Source organism: Mytilus californianus, unplaced genomic scaffold (genome assembly GCF_021869535.1).
Source record: "Mytilus californianus isolate M0D057914Y unplaced genomic scaffold, xbMytCali1.0.p SCAF_10, whole genome shotgun sequence".
Taxonomy (NCBI): Eukaryota; Metazoa; Mollusca; class Bivalvia; order Mytilida; family Mytilidae; genus Mytilus; species Mytilus californianus.
In genome coordinates this window covers 4,262,788-4,283,124 of record NW_026262582.1, presented here as the reverse complement: position 1 = coordinate 4,283,124, position 20,337 = coordinate 4,262,788, and the positions used below count along the sequence as shown (strand labels likewise).

Here is a 20,337-nt window from a genome sequence, read left to right as displayed (position 1 = left end):
GTGCCTGTCCCAAGTCAGGAGCCTCTGGCCTTTGTTAGTCTTGTATGTTTTTTAATTTTAGTTCATTTATATGTTTTGGAGTTTAGTATGAAGTCCATTTTCACTGAACTAGTACACATTTTAATTAGGGGCCAGCTGAGGACCACCTCCGGGTGCAGGATTTTCTCACTGCGTTGAAGACTCATTGGTGGCCTTCAGCTGTTATCTGCTCTTTGGCCGGGTTGTTGTCTCTTTGACATATTCCCCATTTCCATTCTCAATTTCATTTGCTAAGCAGAAAAGCAGAAAAATTTAATTTTCTAGTTTTTAGTTTGAATCCACTTGGGATTGAAACAGCAACCATTCACCCCTTTTGATTGAAAAAAAAAACGTTATTTTTTCACATAAAATAAACAAAAAAAATTAAGATTTGCTTATATAGCCAATACTTTTACCATTATGGGCATTCACACCTCCCTTCCCCTTGACTCAAACTCTTGTTCCGCCCCTTATGACAACAGCACACATATTCCTTGAGGTAATTTCAAGCTTAAATACAAATTAAATTCTAAAAAGAAAATTTATTTTTGTTTTAATTGATATACTTCTGACAAACAATCCAGTCTTGCTGTCATTTCTTCATAGTCTTTAAGTGAGGTCCTTAACCTATCAAATAATGTATTACACAGCTCTTTTTCCTGAGAACTTAAGAATTGTACTGAGAGTGAAAATCTGTTTGTCTGGCTAAGTCCTTCAAGTATTTGTACAACTTTTTCATTGTCACTGTCAACCGTTTTATTTTCAAGTGCTTTCACTATATCACCAAGAAGTCCAAAACTTATTTCTGTTTTGAAAATATTTGCTAAATTGTCTCCACCAATACTGATGAGATATATATACTGGTCCCCAAGGGATTTCAAATAGCGTCTCCAATACTGAACAAACTCTTGGCCTGTTTTTGGAATATTTTTATTCTGAAATAGAAATGAAGGGAAAGTGATTAATTATCTTTTATCATGTTTAATACTACATATATCATACATTTATTAATTTTACTATTTGGGTTTAAGGATGTACACCAAAAATTGCTAGAATTAAACTTTTTTTTTCTTAACCTGATTTTTGGGTTTATATGACTGTAAGAAAGTAATTGATGAAGAAAATATCATATGGTGGTGCACTTTTTTTTTGCTACGGCTATTTGAAAGTTCCCCATTTTTAATTGTTTTCCCATTTTTCATAAATTGTTACCCATTTTTGAACTATTATCATGAAAAAATTACAGTTTCACAATTAAACTTTTTTTCAAACTTTCACTTAAGATGAAGTGGACCATCTGAATTATCTAACTTAAAATACTATACATGTAGGTTGGTGTTAATATTAGATAGTTTTTTAAAAATTTCTTGCTTTTTCGTTTTAAATTGACCATGCTCTGCACAAGCTTTTTAAAAGTTCCAATTTACAAACACTAATAGGGGAAAAACAATGGTGGTATTACCCCTCTTTAGGGAAGCTGCACAGGCACCATTGACCTTGTATGTACTCTCATTTTTTTTTTTTATTTCATGCCATTTCACTGAAATATTGCAAACATTAAATATTCAGAGTGGATTGAGTCTCAAAAACACATGTGAGGGAAAATTGCCTTGCAATAGGGCTCTATCATGAATGATCTGTCATAAAAGTCATATTCTGTGTTTTGGAGATTTTTCCTGCCCTTTCTCCTTATTTCCTTTTATTGGGCTACAAAAGAAAACTTTTCCCTAAGTTGATATTTTAAAAATATATAGTTATAAGTAAATGACATAATTTTTAAAGCACAAACAACAAGTTTTTCACTAAAAGGGGACAACTTTGTAGCCCTCTCTGGAAAGCCGTGTAAACTTAATTTGTATGTAAGAACTTATGGAAACCTCCATGGAGTCGGTAAACTTTGATAGTTCATTCAACTTGGACCACTTCAATAAATCATTTATTATCATATTTTTTACATATATGGGTGATAGTTACCCCAAAATTTTGATTTAGTAGCCTAAAAAGTTCAAATTTTGAGGGAAGAAAAGGTTATAAGTGAATAAACTGATGACACAGAGATATGTCTCGCTTTTCCCCATAAAATTCAGTAAAAGACAATCTGATGGACATCAACATTGCTAATTAATTCAAAGTCGCTGGATCATGATCTTGTGGGCAGGGCCTAGAAATGGTCGACAAACTGATATGTACTGATAGTAATGCAACTTTATACAAAATATCACTGATCTGTCACAAGTAGTTCTTATCAAACTGACTTAAGCAGAAAACTTAACAATGAAAATTGCTAAGTAATTCAAAGTCACTGGATCAAGACCTAGAGGGTAGGGCCTCAAAATAGTTGTCAAACAGATATGTTCTAATAGTAATGCGAATTCATACAAAATATCATTGATCTATCACAAGTAGATCCTATCAAACTGACTTAAGCAGAAAATTTAACATTGAAAATTGCTTATTAATTCAAAGTCACAGGACTATGACCTAGGAGGCAGGGCCTCAAAATAGTTGCCAAATAAATATGTACTGATAGTAATGCAACTTCATACAAAATATCATTGATCTATCACAAGTAGATCCTATCAAACTGACTTGAGCAGAAAATTTAACATTGAAAATCGTTATTAATTCAAAGTCACTGGACCATGACCTAGGGGGCAGGGCCTCAAAATAACCCCTAAACAGATATGTGACTTCATACAAAATATCACTGATCTATCACAAGTAGTTCCTATTAAACTAATTTAAGCAGAAAACTTAACATTGAAAATTGCTAGGTAATTCAAAGTTGCTGGACCATGACCTAGGGGGCAGGGCCTAAAAATAGTTGTCAAACTGATATGTACTGATAGTAATGTAAATTTGTATTAAATATCAATGATCTATCACAAGTAGTTCCTATCAAACTAACTTAAGCAGAAAACTTAACAATTGTTGATGCCACCACCGCTGCCTGAAAAGCAATCCCTATGTCTCGCTTTCCGGGACAATATTCCTCGACTAGCGTTGCAGGCGAGACAATAAAAGGGAGTTTAATATTATAAAGACAAAGAGGAGTTAAAGAGGTTTATCATCTTAAGAGTCAACTTTTGTATCGCATTGAACTGCTTTTATGTAGGTGAGTTGAATATTTGATAATTTATAAGTCCGCACTATATTTTATCATGAAAAAGTGTGATTTGGATTTTTTGAAGAAATTTACCCAAATTGCTGTATGATGTCATCTTATATTAAACAAAATTTCTCAGAAAAACTATTCAACTGATTATGACATAACTTTACAGTAATGATTCAAATAACAAGTATTTTAAAGGAAAAAAAATCACAATGAGTTTATTCAACAATAATGTCTTCGTTAGGTGTAAAACCATCAAAACATAGTATGTCACATCCAGTTACATGTCAAAAAGGGTTGAAAAAAAATATTCCTTTAAATTTGACAGTTGTAGGAAATTAACACTGCATTTCATTGCAGAAAATATTTTCTGAGTCTTGAAAAATGTATTTTGTGTGTTTCAAAGCAGTTCTTTTTTCATTTGGTTTTCTGATAAAATATTTTTGATAACTTGAGATGGATGACCTGGTTACTTAAGCTTATAAGAGGGGAAAAGTTGCTTGTTTTATTTCTGGTTAATGTAAATTAGGTCTAATATTTATGACTAAATATATTTTTTTCATTTGATGTCATATATATGTACCTTATCAATTTGTCCCATTTCTGACTGTTCTGTTTCAGACTTTTTAGCTGCAGCAACATTCCAAGGTTGGTTAAACTGAACACTCTCCATCTTGTCACCTTTCTCCAGTGGTTTGAGATGTGAAGCTTTGACAATATCTCTAAAATACAGAGTTATAACTTATATTCTTACCAATGAATTCCATAGGCTTCTTAAGCTGGTGCATGACAGAAGACAGAAACAATATATTGGGTTTATTGTACGTCTACTAAGCATAAAACTAGCTTTCAGTAACTGCCAGTGCTTTAAGATTGGCACTTTGTATCTTTTGTCTTTTTGTAAGTTATTTTCTTGTGCTTTTTATGCTAAGCTGGTTTTTTTTTCTCTCAGTTATACCTCTGTACCAGGTCAGGGGAGGGTTGAGTGCTTGCAAAAATGTTTAACCCATTCACATTCTGTATGTGCCTGTCCCAAGTCAGGAGCATGTACTTACCCCAATTTTTGCAATAATAAAAAATTCGCAAACAATTTTGAAATTGCAGTATGAATGATTTCATTTACAAGTAAACAAACCTAAATCATCGCTTGTTGTGCTAATCTGATTTTTTTCCCCTTAGTTATACCGCTGTACCAGGTAAGGGGAGGGTTGAGTGCTTGCAAAAATGTTTAACCCATTCACATTCTGTATGTGCCTGTCCCAAGTCAGGAGCATGCACCTACCCCAATTTTTGCAATAATAAAAAATTCGAAAACAATTTTGAAATTACAGTATGAATGATTTCATTTACAAGTGAACAAACCTAAATTCATCATAAGTTGCCACTTTTTGATGCACTGCTCTAAACTTAGCATCGTTCTCTCTCCAGTATCTCTGATCTGCATCCACGGCAGCATGTAATTCTTTTTCCAATTTCTCAAAGTTTAGGGATTCGTCATCACGTGATTTTGGTTTGTCAGCCATTTTAAACAAGAAATCTGAAAGGAAAATGGGAATCATAGATTTGCAATGAGATGTCAAAATAATTCTTTGTTCTTTGGCAAGGGTACACAACTGTGAATCAACTGTAGCACTATCAAGATTCTATTAGCTGAAGTGATAATTTTATTACAAAAGGAATTAAATCAATAATCTATAGCTAATATACATACACTTACCAGAAAATCAGTAGACCAGTAAATCAGTAGATATAAAACAATATCATATAAATGTAGTCCTCTATGCAAAGGGTGCCTAAAAATTGTTGCCAATTGAGCGAAGAGTGCCCTCTGAGAAAATAATTACCCTGCCCTTTTCAAAAGCTGCAGGGACCACTATAGCAGCATCTTAATCATTATGGCCTAATGAAGGTGGGACAGCAGTGCTTCAGCTGTTCCCCTTTAGAATTGTTTGGATGACTCTATAGTATACTCTCCAACTTAAGCATGGCATCTAACATGTCTAAGGGTCTGGATGGCAGTGGACAGGTCTTTGTTCATGTTGTTGATTTATTCTTTAATCTTTCAGATAATTTTCTCTCTATTCTTATTTTTTGGCTCATTATTTTCAATTCTCATTTTTTTGACTATTTTTTCACTAATCTTTTTTTTTATTCGATTATTATTCTATTCAGTAAACCCATCCAAACCCTCATATCTGGTCATTGTTATAAATGGAATTGGTTTGTATTATGCCGTGATACCAGGTAGGTAAGTGTTACAGGCTTACTGGTGGGGAACAGATAGAGGTACATGTGTGCACATAATGGAATGTGATTTCTGGTTTTCAATGTTTTGGTCTAGATTGAAGCAGAGCCAGAGGAAATGTGAGTCCGACGTATTTGAGGGGTTCCATAGTAATTTGAAGAGATACATGTACATTATGACTATTTTTATTTTCAAATGGAAATAAACCATGTAAACAAACAAAAGTTAAATATTGAAAGGAAAACATTTATTATGTTAATGTCCCATCATGCCCATTGAAATCAAAATTATTTTAAAATAAATAAGTTTTATTTACAGGTATATTCTGAATATTTGTAGAAGTATATTGAATTTGAACAAGTTTGTGATATATCTTATATATGCCTATATGGAGTTATTTTCATTCAGAACGATAGGTCATTCTTTCGAAGAATCAACCCGGAAGATACCATGTTTCAATGAAATATGTTCCAAGGCATAAAATAATGACCTGTGTGAGGTCATTATTTTCCTTGATAAAAATGCAAACTATAATAATTTACTTCAAAATTATATTCGTCTGATTGTTTTTTGTTGCCGATTAGGGAATTTATTTTTTAAAGTTCAATCTATGATAGGTGCAACAAAATCGTCATTGCCCGCATTTTAATTTAAAGTACAAATAATGTGAAGTTTTGTTAATTTATCGCTACAATACAGACATTATCATATATGTGAGATGAATTTTAATGTAAAACTTCCATAACACTTTAACAAAAATGCCAAATTTAACATATTCGTTTGTAAGATTTTGAAAATCTTTTTGATTCACACTGAATAGGAAATCATACTGTAACCTACATGTATTGATATTCATATATATAATTATATCCTGATTATCTGTTAAAAAGAATATATTGCTATTCAAAAAAAAATCTTTATATTTCATTCACTTCAATTACAATTGTTGAAAAATAATCACTTTTCCGCGATATAAATAAATGGCATTACAAATAGAAAAAAAAACAAAGCCCCCCCCCTAAACTAAGCTGGTACAATAAATTACTTACAAAGTGTCTTGTATTCTTCATACACCATTATCGGACGGTAACAAATCATTTGTGTCTTACTTCATGCAGTTACAGTAATATTTTTATTGTGTATGGATAATAATTTCTAAGGTTTATATCTAGATTAATGAGTGAGTTTTATTTCACATTCTAAATGAGCCGTAGGGCGTATTAAAACCTGAATGCATTAGAAAGGAATATCCCACTTTAGTGTGGTCAGTGAAATAGGATTCTAAATTTTGCAAATCTTTATAATAAATAATATTTTTTTGACGGTATATAAGTCAGATAATGCATATTTTAAGGTTTTTCTTGTCGTAGAACACACCTCGGGGTGTCAGGATTGCCCAAAGAAAGACCTTCCTACGGTCGGTCTTTCATTTGACCCATCCTGACACCCCTCGGTGTGTTCTACGACAAGAAAAACCTTAAAATATGCATTATCTATAACATAAAAACTTAATAATTTAACGCTATGATTGATTAGTGTTAGGGATTCTGAAAAAAACAAACAAATGATATATGCATGTGAACACTTAGGAAGAATTCGTATTTTATTTATCCTATTCTTCACAAATATGTTGATGAAAACACAAACATGAAGACCTTGTTTCTGGCACAGTAATTAGTACAGTTTGCCCTAAAACATTGGTTAGGTTGGGACAAACTATACGATTCTCCTGTTTCCCTCTTGCTTTTTTTATACTTGTAGGTTGGTTAGTTTATTACATAAGCAAAGACAATCGCAGATGTTAAAATCTTAAATACATGTTTAATGCAAGTACAAATATTTTGATTACTTTTTCTACATTTGTACACTGCTTATAATGGGGTTTTTAAAACTTTCGTGATTAAAAAAAAAATGTAACAAAAATATGGATACACAAAGGTGATCTCTTAACTGGATGCACAAACTTGATCTCTTATAATTTTGTTAAATTTTCATAGTTTTTATAAAAGTTGGAATTCAGATGCACTTTTTGCAAGTAAAATTGGCCTGGCAGAGATTGAAGTTAATATTTCTAGAAACTTGATATACAACAAATTAGTGTAAACCAAAAGAGAGCATACACAATACATTTTACATGAATCTTAATGCTAAAACAGTTTAGCGAACAGCCAGGGAAGACTTTTGTGATTTATCTCTTTCTGTCAACAAATTACATATACATTGATATATATATTGTATATAATACAACTCGTTTTAATATCAGCCCAACAATGTTAGATCTATAAATTTGCTTTCGCAAATTTTTTGTTCTTCCCTCGTATATAGAAAAATTTGGATATCAATGTGTTGGGAGGGTGATAATTTTAATTGAACAAGGATTTGAAGATATGAACTTAAAGGTAGATTTCTTCCCCCTCTTTTTGGATTGTAAAAAACAGAAAACAATAGGTCTAGATCATTTAAGAATTATGCATGTTTTATGTGTTTAGTGAGGAATGCAATTCATTTGTAGTTTTAACATGTAAAGGAAGAAAATTATGTGTTTTGATATCGAATTAATCCAACTGTTTCTACAACTACAGCATTTGTTTTGTTTGATAAAATTGTTTTTCAACTTAGCCATATAAGAGGAGATAACTCAATTAATATATTAATCTAATTTTATAAAGAAATGCGCAGTAAATTATTTACGTATTTTGTTTTAATGTACAAGATCCCTGACCCCAAAAAAATTTGTATAGACATGATTTGACCTACCAAAACTTTAGAATTAAAGGTGAACAGTAAAAAACTTGTATACGTAAATTTTTGAAGGTAAAGGGATGATTATTCAAATCTTCAAATAAAAATTTAAATCTTATACAAATTTTCTTCTACAAGTTAGTAAATATTACATCTTCAAGTAAATAAACATGACTTATAAAAGTACATGTATTACCCTCAAATGTAGGATCATTTATCAGACTTGTTTGTGCCGCATGTTACAATTTGGCCAGTCAAATAAGAAAATCAGCCATTTCAGATTTACCCATCCAAATTGGTGTTGAAGGGAAATAACTCAAACTCAAATTGACAACTAATAATGTTTGGCAAAAGGTGCTTTATTATAATAATGCAATCATATATATAGTTACTTGTATACCAAATTATATGGTATCAATAAGCCACAATGAACAAAATGTCAATATAAAAAAAAATAAAATACATTATAAAATGCAGGCCTCTACAATAACTTTTTTTTCAACTTGTCCAATAGGACCAGTACATACCAAAACTTACTTGTCGGAATGGAATTTTAACTTGTCCAAAAAAAAAGCAACCTTCATATTAACCTTTTTGGCATTTTAGGTTGATTCAATGAACAAAATGAATTAAAACAATAGAACAGAATTTGATTATATCTCTTGATATCCTTTTCAAAAATATGAGTCAAGAACAGCTGAATCTTGTCATGTCTAGTCACAGGACTTAGGTTCTAGTTTTCATCAATGCAAAAGTCTCATCAGACTCTGCACATCAGGCACAGTCTGGTATGCCTGTCCGTCTACACTCGTTTGTTTTGTATCCTGGTCTTTTATGTTGATAGAATATTGATTATTATGAATAATGCCTTACTACAATCAGCTTTGTTTTTAATATACTAAAATGTTTATCTAAACACAATCAAATATTGTTTGTCAATAATTTCTTCATTTTCATTTTTAAAATATTTTTGTTAAATAAAATTTATCATATATTTAGTATAAAGCTTCTGAAAAACCTAGAGAAACAAGGTACTGGTTTGTCTTGGTCTCCAAATGTCTTCAACAGGGTGTACTGTCTATTAAACATGGAGCGTATTTGTTTCCGTGCGGTTGTCGAACTGTCTGGTTACCTTATAACATGTATAACAAAGCCACCACTGTCTGGTTACCTTATAACAAAGGCACCACGGCTGATTCAAATTGGTAAGACTTGTTTCCGAGAATCTGTTATAAATTATCTGAATTTAGAACCAGTTTTAAATTATCAATGCAAGTACACATATCAAATTAATATTTGTTTTTATCTTCTGTTCTGGTTTTTTGTTTATTACTTTGATCATCAAAGTTGGATTTAATTTATTTTCTACAGAATGATTTTACTTGTCCCGTCGGACAGCTTGATATGGCTTTTACTTGTCCGACCTTTTTTTCCTTTGGTACCTGACAATCGGACAAGCGTTATTGTTGAGCCCTGAAATGTGTCTGCTACATCCTCTCTTGCTTAAAACCACATGGTAACTAAAACCTGGATGAAGTAACATAAAGGGTCAAATTCAGTACAATGAGAGTTACAAGTACCTACCATTGTACGCAATTACGTCGGATCGAAACCTATAAGCTGTGTGGCAGTGTATTAAGGTTGATAAAAAGTTTTAGATTATATTAAATGCAACCTTCCATTTTTTTTATTTCTTCATCATGTTCAGTACATGTACATGTATGACTGCAGTTTGAACTAATATAGCTTGGTCTGGCTATAAATTATAATATATATAAACTCAAACAGGCTAGGTTTAAATAGCACCTCTGTACATTTCTGTATACAAGACAATCCCTGTGTATTTTCACTTCGTGGAGCCTGGACGATAGTTAGACATATTACTATGGTTATCCTTTGAAGGATGTCCAGATACAGGGGTAAGCAGTAAGGTAAGGCAATAAGATATTATCCTCCTTTGGCTTTGAAAATTTTAATAAAATTTTTTATTTTAATTACTTGAAAGTGAAATCTATAACGTGTGTGGGACTATCTTTAAGTTGTGCTCACTGTGTACCCACTTACACCATGGGCGTGTTGAACTGTGAATTTAACAACTACATTTACAGTCTTCACGCTGAGTGGCAGCCCAGGCTTGTAAAATTGCTCTTTGGCCTGTAAAAATCATATTTACAAGCCAACAGAATCTAACTAAAAATTTTCAAAAATTGAGCTCCGGGCCTGCAGATTTAGCAGTTCATCGTGAAGACTGCATTTATAAGTTATGTGTACGAAGCTGTAAACATGACCATGATTCAAATGGCATGATGACAATGGGAACCTTTTTGAAAGAAATTACCAAAAAGTGCACTATATTTTACCTTATGCTGTCTTTCGGAATATAGTTTTTTATATTCATAAAACAAAACTATTGATAGAATGTACGAAAACTGCCTTTTTCTCCTCAAAACATGCGTAATATTTTTAAAATTCCAAGCGTCCTTATCAACGGGCTAGTCTAGGTCAGTAATGTGCTTTAATAAAAGTCATTAACGGATTAGCAACGGGTAATTTCCGTATTCTGTATACCTATAGCTGACTTCGAATTCTTATAAATTTTAAATTATCAGTAAATAGAAAATGGTGTTTTCAAAATAAGCACAGTGGTAACTCCCCCCTTTACTTTGAATAAAAATATCCTTTATTCGTAAAAGGAAATTACTGAACAGTCAGCATGTTTCCATTTTTTTTTTGAAAGATTTTCAATAAATAAATTTGAATAATATTTGTATTAAGATTATTTCGATGGAATGTGTATTTCCTTTTAGTTTTCAAAGTAATTTTGACTTTGTTGTTAACTTCTATGTCATTATCTGGTGGAGAGTTGTCTCATTGGCAATCATACCACATCTTCTGTCTCTGGTGGAGAGTTGTCTCATTGGCAATCATACCACATCTTCTGTCTCTGGTGGAGAGCTGTCTCATTGGCAATCATACCACATCTACTGTCTCTGGTGGAGAGTTGTCTCATTGGCAATCATACCACATCTACTGTCTCTGGTGGAGAGTTGTCTCATTGGCAATCATACCACATCTTCTGTCTCTGGTGGAGAGTTGTCTCATTGGCAATCATACCACATCTTCTGTCTCTGGTGGAGAGTTGTCTCATTGGCAATCATACCACATCTACTGTCTCTGGTGGAGAGTTGTCTCATTGGCGATCATACCACATCTTCTGTCTCTGGTGGAGAGTTGTCTCATTGGCAATCATACCACATCTACTGTCTCATTGGCAATCATACCACATCTACGGTCTCTGGTGGAGAGTTGTCTCATTGGCAATAATACCACATCTTCTGTCTCTGGTGGAGAGTTGTCTCATTGGCAATCATTCCACATCTTCTGTCTCTGTAGAGCGGAGTTGTCTCATTGGCAATCATACCACATCTTCTGTCTCTGGTGGAGAGTTGTCTCATTGGCAATCATACCACATCTACTGTCCCTGGTGGAGAGTTGTCTCATTGGCAATCATACCACATCTTTTGTCTCTGGTGGAGAGTTGTCTCATTAGCAATCATACCACATCTACTGTCTCTGGTGGAGAGCTGTCTCATTGGCAATCATACCACATCTACTGTCTCTGGTGGAGAGTTGTCTCATTGGCAATCATACCACATCTACTGTCTCTGGTGGAGAGTTGTCTCATTGGCAATCATACCACATCTTCTGTCTCTGTAGAGCGGAGTTGTCTCATTGGCAATCATACCACATCTTCTGTCTCTGGTGGAGAGTTGTCTCATTGGCAATCATACCACATCTACTGTCCCTGGTGGAGAGTTGTCTCATTGGCAATCATACCACATCTTTTGTCTCTGGTGGAGAGTTGTCTCATTAGCAATCATACCACATCTACTGTCTCTGGTGGAGAGCTGTCTCATTGGCAATCATACCACATCTACTGTCTCTGGTGGAGAGCTGTCTCATTAGCAATCATACCACATCTTCTGTCTCTGGTGGAGAGTTGTCTCCTTGGCAATCATACCACATCTTTTGTCTCTGGTGGAGAGTTGTCTCATTGGCAATCATACCACATCTTCTGTCTCTGGTGGAGAGTTGTCTCATTGGCAATCATACCACATCTTCTGTCTCTGGTGGAGATTTGTCTCATTGACAGTCATACCACATTTTCTTAATTTTATATTTATTAACACAGGCACTTGTCTCCAAAAAAAATTTCCTATTTACCATATTATAACATTAAGGTATATAGGAATTTTTTTTCAGAGACAAGTGCCTGTGATTTTACTGTGTGTATTGCTGCTGTGTGTGTGTTTATTCCACATTGACTAGAGGTTTAGGGGGAGGTTTGAGATCTCACCAAATTAAACATTTTTAACCCCGCCACTGTGACATTTTTGCGCCTGTCCCAAGTCAGGAACCTCTAGCCTTTGTTAGACTTTTGGTTTATTTGTATCTTTCGGAGTGTAGTGTGGCGTCCATTTCGCTTATCTAGTATACATTATTGTTTAGGGGCTAGCTGAAGACCGCCTCAGGCGTTGAAGACCTATTGATGGCCTTTAGCTGTTTTCTGCTCTTTGGTCGGGTTTTTGTCCCCGTTTCCATTCTTTATTCTATGGTTTTTATTCTTCCAGCCATTGCGTTGTCCTCCCTCTTGTACTATAACTTTTACTACCCCTTTGGTATGCTTAAATTCTATAAACTTGTTCATTCATTATCGATAAAAGTAAAATAACAAAAAAAACGAACTCCAAGGAAATTCAAAACGGAAATTCCCTTATCAAATAACAAAATCAAACGCTCAAACACATCAAACGAATGGAAAATAACTGTCATATTCCTGACTTGGTACAGGCATTTCCTTATGTAGAAAAGGTGGAATAAGGCGTGTGTTTTTTCCTGTCTGGCTGATATTGTTTATTTTGGCTTGACGTAATACACAGTAAAGATCAGACAAGACATCACAAAGTTCTTGACTCGAGATAACCAATTTCGAGTATTACATGAATAAACTGGTTCCCGTCGTTTTTTGCGGGGAATTTTCGTGGGTTGTTCAATTTTGGGGTAAGTGTATTGTTTCAAATTCTTTGTACTGACAAGCAGTTTGAAATGCAAAGTTTTATAGAACTGTCCCAAAAATCATAAACTTCCATTTATGGACCTAAGTTTTTAAAGTACTTAATTTGTATATGATATTCTGTTTCTATAACCCAATTTCATTACTTATCTAAAATCATGCATGACATCTGTAGTAAGTACTGATAAGAAACCCAAATGACAACACTAGAGATTTGTAGAACGTAGGTGTTTACGCTGACAGTCTCTCTCTCTTTACTTTAACTATGGTAAGTTTTGAAAAGATCGTCCAAGAAAACCTCGCGCATTTTTTCAATTTTATTTTTCTAACTTGTCTACACATATTTGTAAATTCAAGCATAAGTTTAACTTATTTGTTTTTTTGCTTAATTATTTTTGCACTAATATTTCTACAGCTGTGATTCCTTTTCTTTATGTGATTGTAATAATGTCTTGACCGATTTCTATATTCACAAAGCCAGAGAATACATCAAGGGACTAGCTGTGCAATAAAACAGACAAACAATGACAAAAATGACTAAAATTAAACAACACAATTCCCTTCAAAGGGTTAGTAGTTCCTAATAAACTCGGGGTATAATATGTGTTACGCCTGTATAAAATCCTTAAATGAGTCATATCTAGGCTTTATACAATAACGCATTGGTAAATTTTACTTGGCTAACCCATTATTACCAAGTTAAAAATAGAATTTGGGAAACTTCCGATTTGGTTTCAAGTAAAACACTAATTTCAAACACAATTTACAATTTACACTTAACAATGCGACATTTTGAAAATGGTCACCATACAAGAGGGTCTGGATTGAGGGGTCCTTCATTTCTGTATTCTTTAATTCTTTAGGTCAATGTACTTGATTCTTTATATTTTCTGCCCATTATTCTCTATTCTTTATATTTTAGCACTTCATTATTCTCTGTTCAGTAAACCCCATCCAGACCCTCATGCAAAAAAACCTTTAAAATATCGTCATTTGCCAGGGGCAGTTTAAATTCCGAGTCCTGTATCCCGGTCAACCTCCCTTGCTTAACTTTCCTATTGTTTTAATTGTATTTTTTTTCTTGACATGTTTATGAAAGAAATACTTGTTACTTGACGTAAACCAAGCAACAACAATAAAATAAAACCAATGAAGCATTCATTATTTCTCGACAAATAGCTTCACTTTATAGTAATGCATTTTTGAAAAAAATAGCAATTATCAGCTGAAAGGTTCATCTAATTCTCTGTGTTGATGTCTTGCCACTACCCCCCACCAAACATATTTTCTTTTGCAGAAATATATATCAGTTAGAGTTATACTTTGCATTAGTGTGCTAACATTGAGCACAGCTGTAAGAAAAAGATTCCTTCACAAACGTTTTCTACTTGCACATGACCAAAATAACGGTAAGATTTGAATTTACTCATCACAATATACTTTAGATATATAACGAAATACACGAACAAAAGCAAAACAAATAACTTTCAAATAGAGAATTTACAAGGCTTAGAAACTAACATTTTCTGTCCAACGTCACAAAAATGAGGTTCTTTTGAGGAAAGTATTTTATCCATGAGCACCATTTAAAATAAAAAGACTCAACTAAAAAAGTTAAGATTGAAACCATCCCGGATACGTGTAACTATTCCCAATATCTGGCTGTGTCCAATATGTTAAACTTCCGACAACTATAAAATACGACTTTTTAAGAAAGTTTTAAAACATAAAAATGAATTTTTTTCTTATTGCGTCTTTCTTTTTTTAAATCCAGATGTCAACTGTATTTCGGATATTTTAAAAACTCATTATAATGACGTCATCATCCGATCATCAAGTGAACTTTACCATGGTGATACAGTGCATGATTTTAGTGTGTCAAGGGGACTAATTGACTCACAAGAGTACAAAGGCAGTGATGGAGTAACCCATATGGGATCGTGGTCTGCAAACTTTAATAATTTTCGTCAATTCATAGAGGTATTGTGTTTGATTAGTTATATGTCATACAAGTATTAGATATAAAGTAATGAAATGTTTGCATTAATAAAACCTCACTTTGACTTAATGCAGTGTTGCTTTATTTGCGAGAAGAGAACGTTGACACGGTGTGTGGGTAAGAGCTATTCGGATGAAACAAACAAGGAACACTGTCTTAGCTGATTTATAACTGACATCCTAATTTTTTTCTTTCCTGAAAAGAAGGAGAGAAAACTTTTCTTATAATCCTAGCGTTGCGAATGAAATGAGAAATTATTCAATCACCGTTCCGTCTACCGCATATAAATACACAAAATAGTATTTCAATGAAACAAGTATAGTGGCCTGAAACACAAACAAACAACAAACACTTAAAAGCTACAACCAATCTTCTTTGTATTTTCCTTCGTTGAATTAACTTGCTCGGAAATGGCTATTACTTCTATACAATAACGGAGAAAAGATACAAGGGGTACTATGAAAATTAACAATAAGTTATAAAACAAACACACACAAATTAAAACAATGGCCAAAAACAAAACAAAAACAACGCAAAGAAAAATATGGTTTTAAATTTCTTGTTTGACAATATTTCCGTTCGTTATTACAAGATTGTATACTTCATTTATTAATAAATTATATATAACATTAACGTTACTTTTTCGGAATTCATATGGGTACTAACTGCACACCTCTAATTCTAAGCCACGTTAAAAACGTAATACATTACATTGCACTTTCCAGATAGAAATGAAGAAACAATTCAACTTAACAGGCTTAGTAACTCAAGGCAGATATGGTTGTTGTCAAGAATGGGTCGAGTCCTATCGCATACTTTATAGTGATGATTGCAACAACTGGCGGGCACTAGATAGTAAAAGCGGAGCAGTAGGTAGATTCGTAATATATATTGCTTTTCATTCTTTGTCTAGTATGCAGCATATTTTAACAAATGAGTAGACTACATTGATTGCTCTCTGTGTTTTGACAATCGTCATCCGAAGACTCATTTATTCCCCATAAAGCTACAAATTAGTTCATTAATTGTTCATTCAGCCATCCATTTATATGTACTTCAACTCATTCATTCCTACATCTTCTTCGACTTATCAACATTTCAAATCATCCTCTATTTTTTCCAATGTTTTTTTTTATCTTTCTTATAATATAAATATTTTAGAATAGACCGTAGATATAGACGAAGTGTTCTAATATGATAAGGGGATTTAATCTATATAGACTGAACTTAAAACAATCAAAATATATCTTGTAAAGTGTCTATTATTCTTCGTTCCTCTATCAATCCAACAGTCAGTCTGTCTATCCAGCTTGCGAACTAACCATTTCTATATTTATCCAAATAGATTATACCAGATACTTAATTACCTATATATGTCAAAATATTTCACTCTGGCATTAAATGCATTATTCATGTATCAATAAATTAAAGGAAGTAAAGGATAAATTTGATCTATGATCTATGAGACGGCAACCCAGCAGCACAAATAACCAAAAAACATATAAAGGCATGTAATGGGCAACATACAACCATCAGCGATACACAGGTGTGTCAAGCTCTACATCATCCGGACTGTATTCATGTGTTTATTATTTGTTATCTCTGTAAAAGTAACATTGCATGAAAACTAAATGTCAGTCAAACAATTAGAATAAATTGAGAATGGAAATGGGGAATGTGTAAAAGAGACAACGACCCGACCAAACAACAGAAAACAGCCGACGGCCACCAATGGTCTTCAACGCAGCGAGAAAATCCAACACCCGGAGGCGGGCTTCAGCTGGCCGTTAAACAAAATGTGTACTAGTTCAATGAAAATGGACGTCACACAAAACTCCAAAACATATAAATGAACTAAAATTAAAAAAAACATACAAGACTAACAAAGGCAAGAGGCTCCTGACTTGGGACAGGCGCGAAAATGCGGTGGGGTTAAACATGTTTTGTGAGATCTCAACCCTCCCCCTATACCTCTAGCCAATGTAGAATAAACAAACACACAGTAATACGCACAGTAAAGAATGTATGCCTAAATTAAACTCTACAGACTTACTTACTTGCTTTCTCACTTACTTCTCTTTGATGAGTCTGTACTTACTTACTTGCTTACTTACTTACGTACTAACTGAGACACACATTAATTTTTTAAGTCAGGAAAATATCTTTAGTCACTGAATCTTAGTATTGTTAAAACTTATTTCGATTTTTTAATAGCTCTTCACAGGCAACTCCGACGAAAACACAAAAGTAACCAATACGTTTGACGAACCTTTTGTTGTAAAATGTCTGCGAATAAATCCAATCAAATTCCATAACCATATATCAATGAGATTTGGGTTGATTGGACATCCAGTGCAGCCAGACAGTACCTGTAGTCAACAATCATCTGCTACATCGTCTTCGCCAACTAAAGTAACACAACCACCAACAACAACAACAACAACAACACCAATACCACCAAAAACAACATTAAAGAAAACGATAGGTAAGAAAAATCACATTCGGTGAATTATCGTGGCTCGAGCGTTTTTGTAATAAAATTTTCAATTATGTTGTCAGACAAAAAGTATAGCATAAATACCGAACTCAAAGGTAAATTATAAAAGAGGAAACTCCATAAAAACTGAAAAATTAAACGTTATCAACCCAATGAGGCCGGGGAAACACAACTGTCATATTTCTGACTAGGTACAGACATTTTCCGAAGAAAATGGTGGGTTAAACCTACTTGTATGACAGTTGTTTATAGTTCCATTATATTGACTAAATTGGGTGAGCAGCCTTAACAGACATAATAGGTTACATCAGATTATCAATGTGTGTATGTACTCGAAAAATAACCTCCTGATTTACGGACAAAACAATAAAAGAAAAACAAATATGATATATAGCAACAAACGACAACCCCTGAATTACAGGCTACTTACTTTGGACAGGCACTTTGAATTCAAAAATATTAAAATTGCACGTTCGTTTCTCCTTTTTAGGTAGTGGTCACTGTCAGAGTTCTCCATGCATTAACGATGGTATATGTAGAAATACACAGACTAGTTACAAGTGTTTTTGTCCTAGTTCAGATAATGGAAGAATTATATACTCAGGAAAACAATGCCAGATCGTACTGGACACCTCAAAAATAGGAATAGGTAAATGCGTAAAACATAATCAAAGATACCAGGCTTATAATTTGGTACACCAGACGCGCGTTTCGTTTACATAAGACTCATCAGTGGTGCTCGAATAAATCAGTAGAAGTGTACAAAGTTGTACAGCTTCGAAAACAGAAAACTCTAACTGTTGTGCCAAATACGACTATGGCAAACTATACCTAAGGATAGAAAAACCGAAGTGTTTCGAACAATTGAACATTTTATACACAGTAAATTTCCAGAAAATGAACATATTAGTGATACTTCATGTTAACACAAGAGTGTCGACTATTGGGCTGGTGATACCCGCGGGGACAAAACGTCCACCAGTAGTGACATAGTGCCTCTGTGCCATGTTTAATCATGGTAGAATTATAAACATCAGAAAACAGCACCAGATTATACTTGATACGGTCTTCATCATACACTCTAAAGAAAGCTTCAGGCTGAGCAGCCCGACCTCATCAAAATAGAGAAAACTTAGATGCTTCGGTAATCAGCTTGTTTTGACTCTTAAATATGAAACACTTCTGACAGAACTCTACCAGTCAATAATTAAGATTTTTTTATCAAGTGCAATTCTACGAAATATAAAAGGGTAAATCACAGTTTCTTTTAACTATGGTTTTTCATGAATATGAGGAAATACATTTAGGAATCTCGAAGAGTTACATTGTATATGAACTGTGAATTAGTTAGTATCAGCTGTGACAAGAAAATCACAGACCTCTTGATATCCTTAAGCTTCTTAAGGACTTTGTTTATGATTTGTGCCACTGTAAGCCCATGATGATCAATAGAATAACAAGGCATCACACATATATGTATTTAATGCGATAATATAGTTAGGTTTAGATCTAACAAGGCATCACACGTTTATTGACTTAGTGTGATCAGCTCTTCAACGTTTGTATTAGGTTTGGATTTTCAAATATTTCGGTATCGAGCATCACTAAAAGAGACATACATTGCCCAAATGCACAAATGTTATTATAAGTAGTAGCTGGCATAACTAATATTATATATATTGTGGAAAAAATATTTAAAAAGATGCATTTTGTTTCAGGTGCAACAACATTACCAACTACAATCATTACGGGATGGGTTCATATACCTGGAAGATAAATCATAGACGAAAATGGACTATGATAACCTTCAAACCACGTAGTTAACACTGTGTTATACTTATACCAATCTTAAATGAACATTCCTGTTGTTTTACTTTACGATAATACAAGGACTTGTGAGTTTGAATGTTCATTTGGTATCTCTCTTTTAGTCTCCATGATTCGACATTTTAGTGGAAATATTGAAATTTCAAACTTCATACCTGTCCTGTATAAATTTAGTGTAGACAGCAGACTTCATAAATTTGCAGTTATAATAACGAGTTTGGAGTATGGACTTTCAACATGTTTTGTGTTGTAGACGTTCACATAATTTCCACCAATATTTTCTTTAAAAGTGATTAGATATCCCGCACTTATCATGCTTTATCATACAATAAAATCAAATTACTGAAAGGCTCCTTCCATAATTTATTTAAATCTACCCGTATATAATACTAACACTTCATTATCAACGTGTGATACCTGTTGCGCGTGGTCAAAACCGTAGACAAGATTATGATTCCTAGTCTCGTTGGCTTTTCCTTCAAAGACTTATGGATGGTTAATGGACGCATGAAATTTATAAAGTGTTGTTTTCATTTTTTTACAGCACTTGATCGATACCGCTGCTGGTGGACTATCAGTCTTCAAAGGTATCATCAAGCAGTCTGTACTTTACATAATTTATAAGAAATCTTTCTAAAATAATCTGTTTATAAATTTATATATTTCTAAGAAAGTAAAATCACTCATGTAAAGTTGACCTTATATGGATTTGGCTTTTTATGTCCTTTTTGGTAATATAGCTCTTCAACTCTTTCGGTTCTTTTACATCCTTGGCTTTCAAATTTTGGCTTTGATCGTTACTGATGGAGGTAAACCCAGAAAA

General features: G+C 33.4%; 2 protein-coding genes across 2 annotated transcripts; one reads left to right on the top strand and one right to left on the bottom strand.

The window, feature by feature from the left end:
* Nucleotides 1-540: 540 nt before the first annotated feature.
* On the bottom strand, nt 541-10,613 carry LOC127717483 (coiled-coil domain-containing protein 103-like). Its single transcript, XM_052223148.1, has 4 exons — nt 10,478-10,613; nt 4,493-4,667; nt 3,714-3,852; nt 541-953 (listed from the first exon to the last, which is right to left on the bottom strand). The coding sequence occupies exons 2-4, from the start codon at nt 4,651-4,653 to the stop codon at nt 561-563; spliced, it is 693 nt and encodes a 230-aa protein (XP_052079108.1). The 5' UTR covers nt 4,654-4,667; nt 10,478-10,613; the 3' UTR covers nt 541-560.
* Nucleotides 10,614-13,383: 2,770 nt separating this feature from the next.
* On the top strand, nt 13,384-19,593 carry LOC127719033 (hemocytin-like). Its single transcript, XM_052225101.1, has 7 exons — nt 13,384-13,459; nt 14,489-14,600; nt 14,966-15,171; nt 15,916-16,059; nt 17,405-17,675; nt 18,178-18,336; nt 19,406-19,593. The coding sequence occupies exons 1-7, from the start codon at nt 13,457-13,459 to the stop codon at nt 19,462-19,464; spliced, it is 954 nt and encodes a 317-aa protein (XP_052081061.1). The 5' UTR covers nt 13,384-13,456; the 3' UTR covers nt 19,465-19,593.
* Nucleotides 19,594-20,337: the final 744 nt, after the last annotated feature.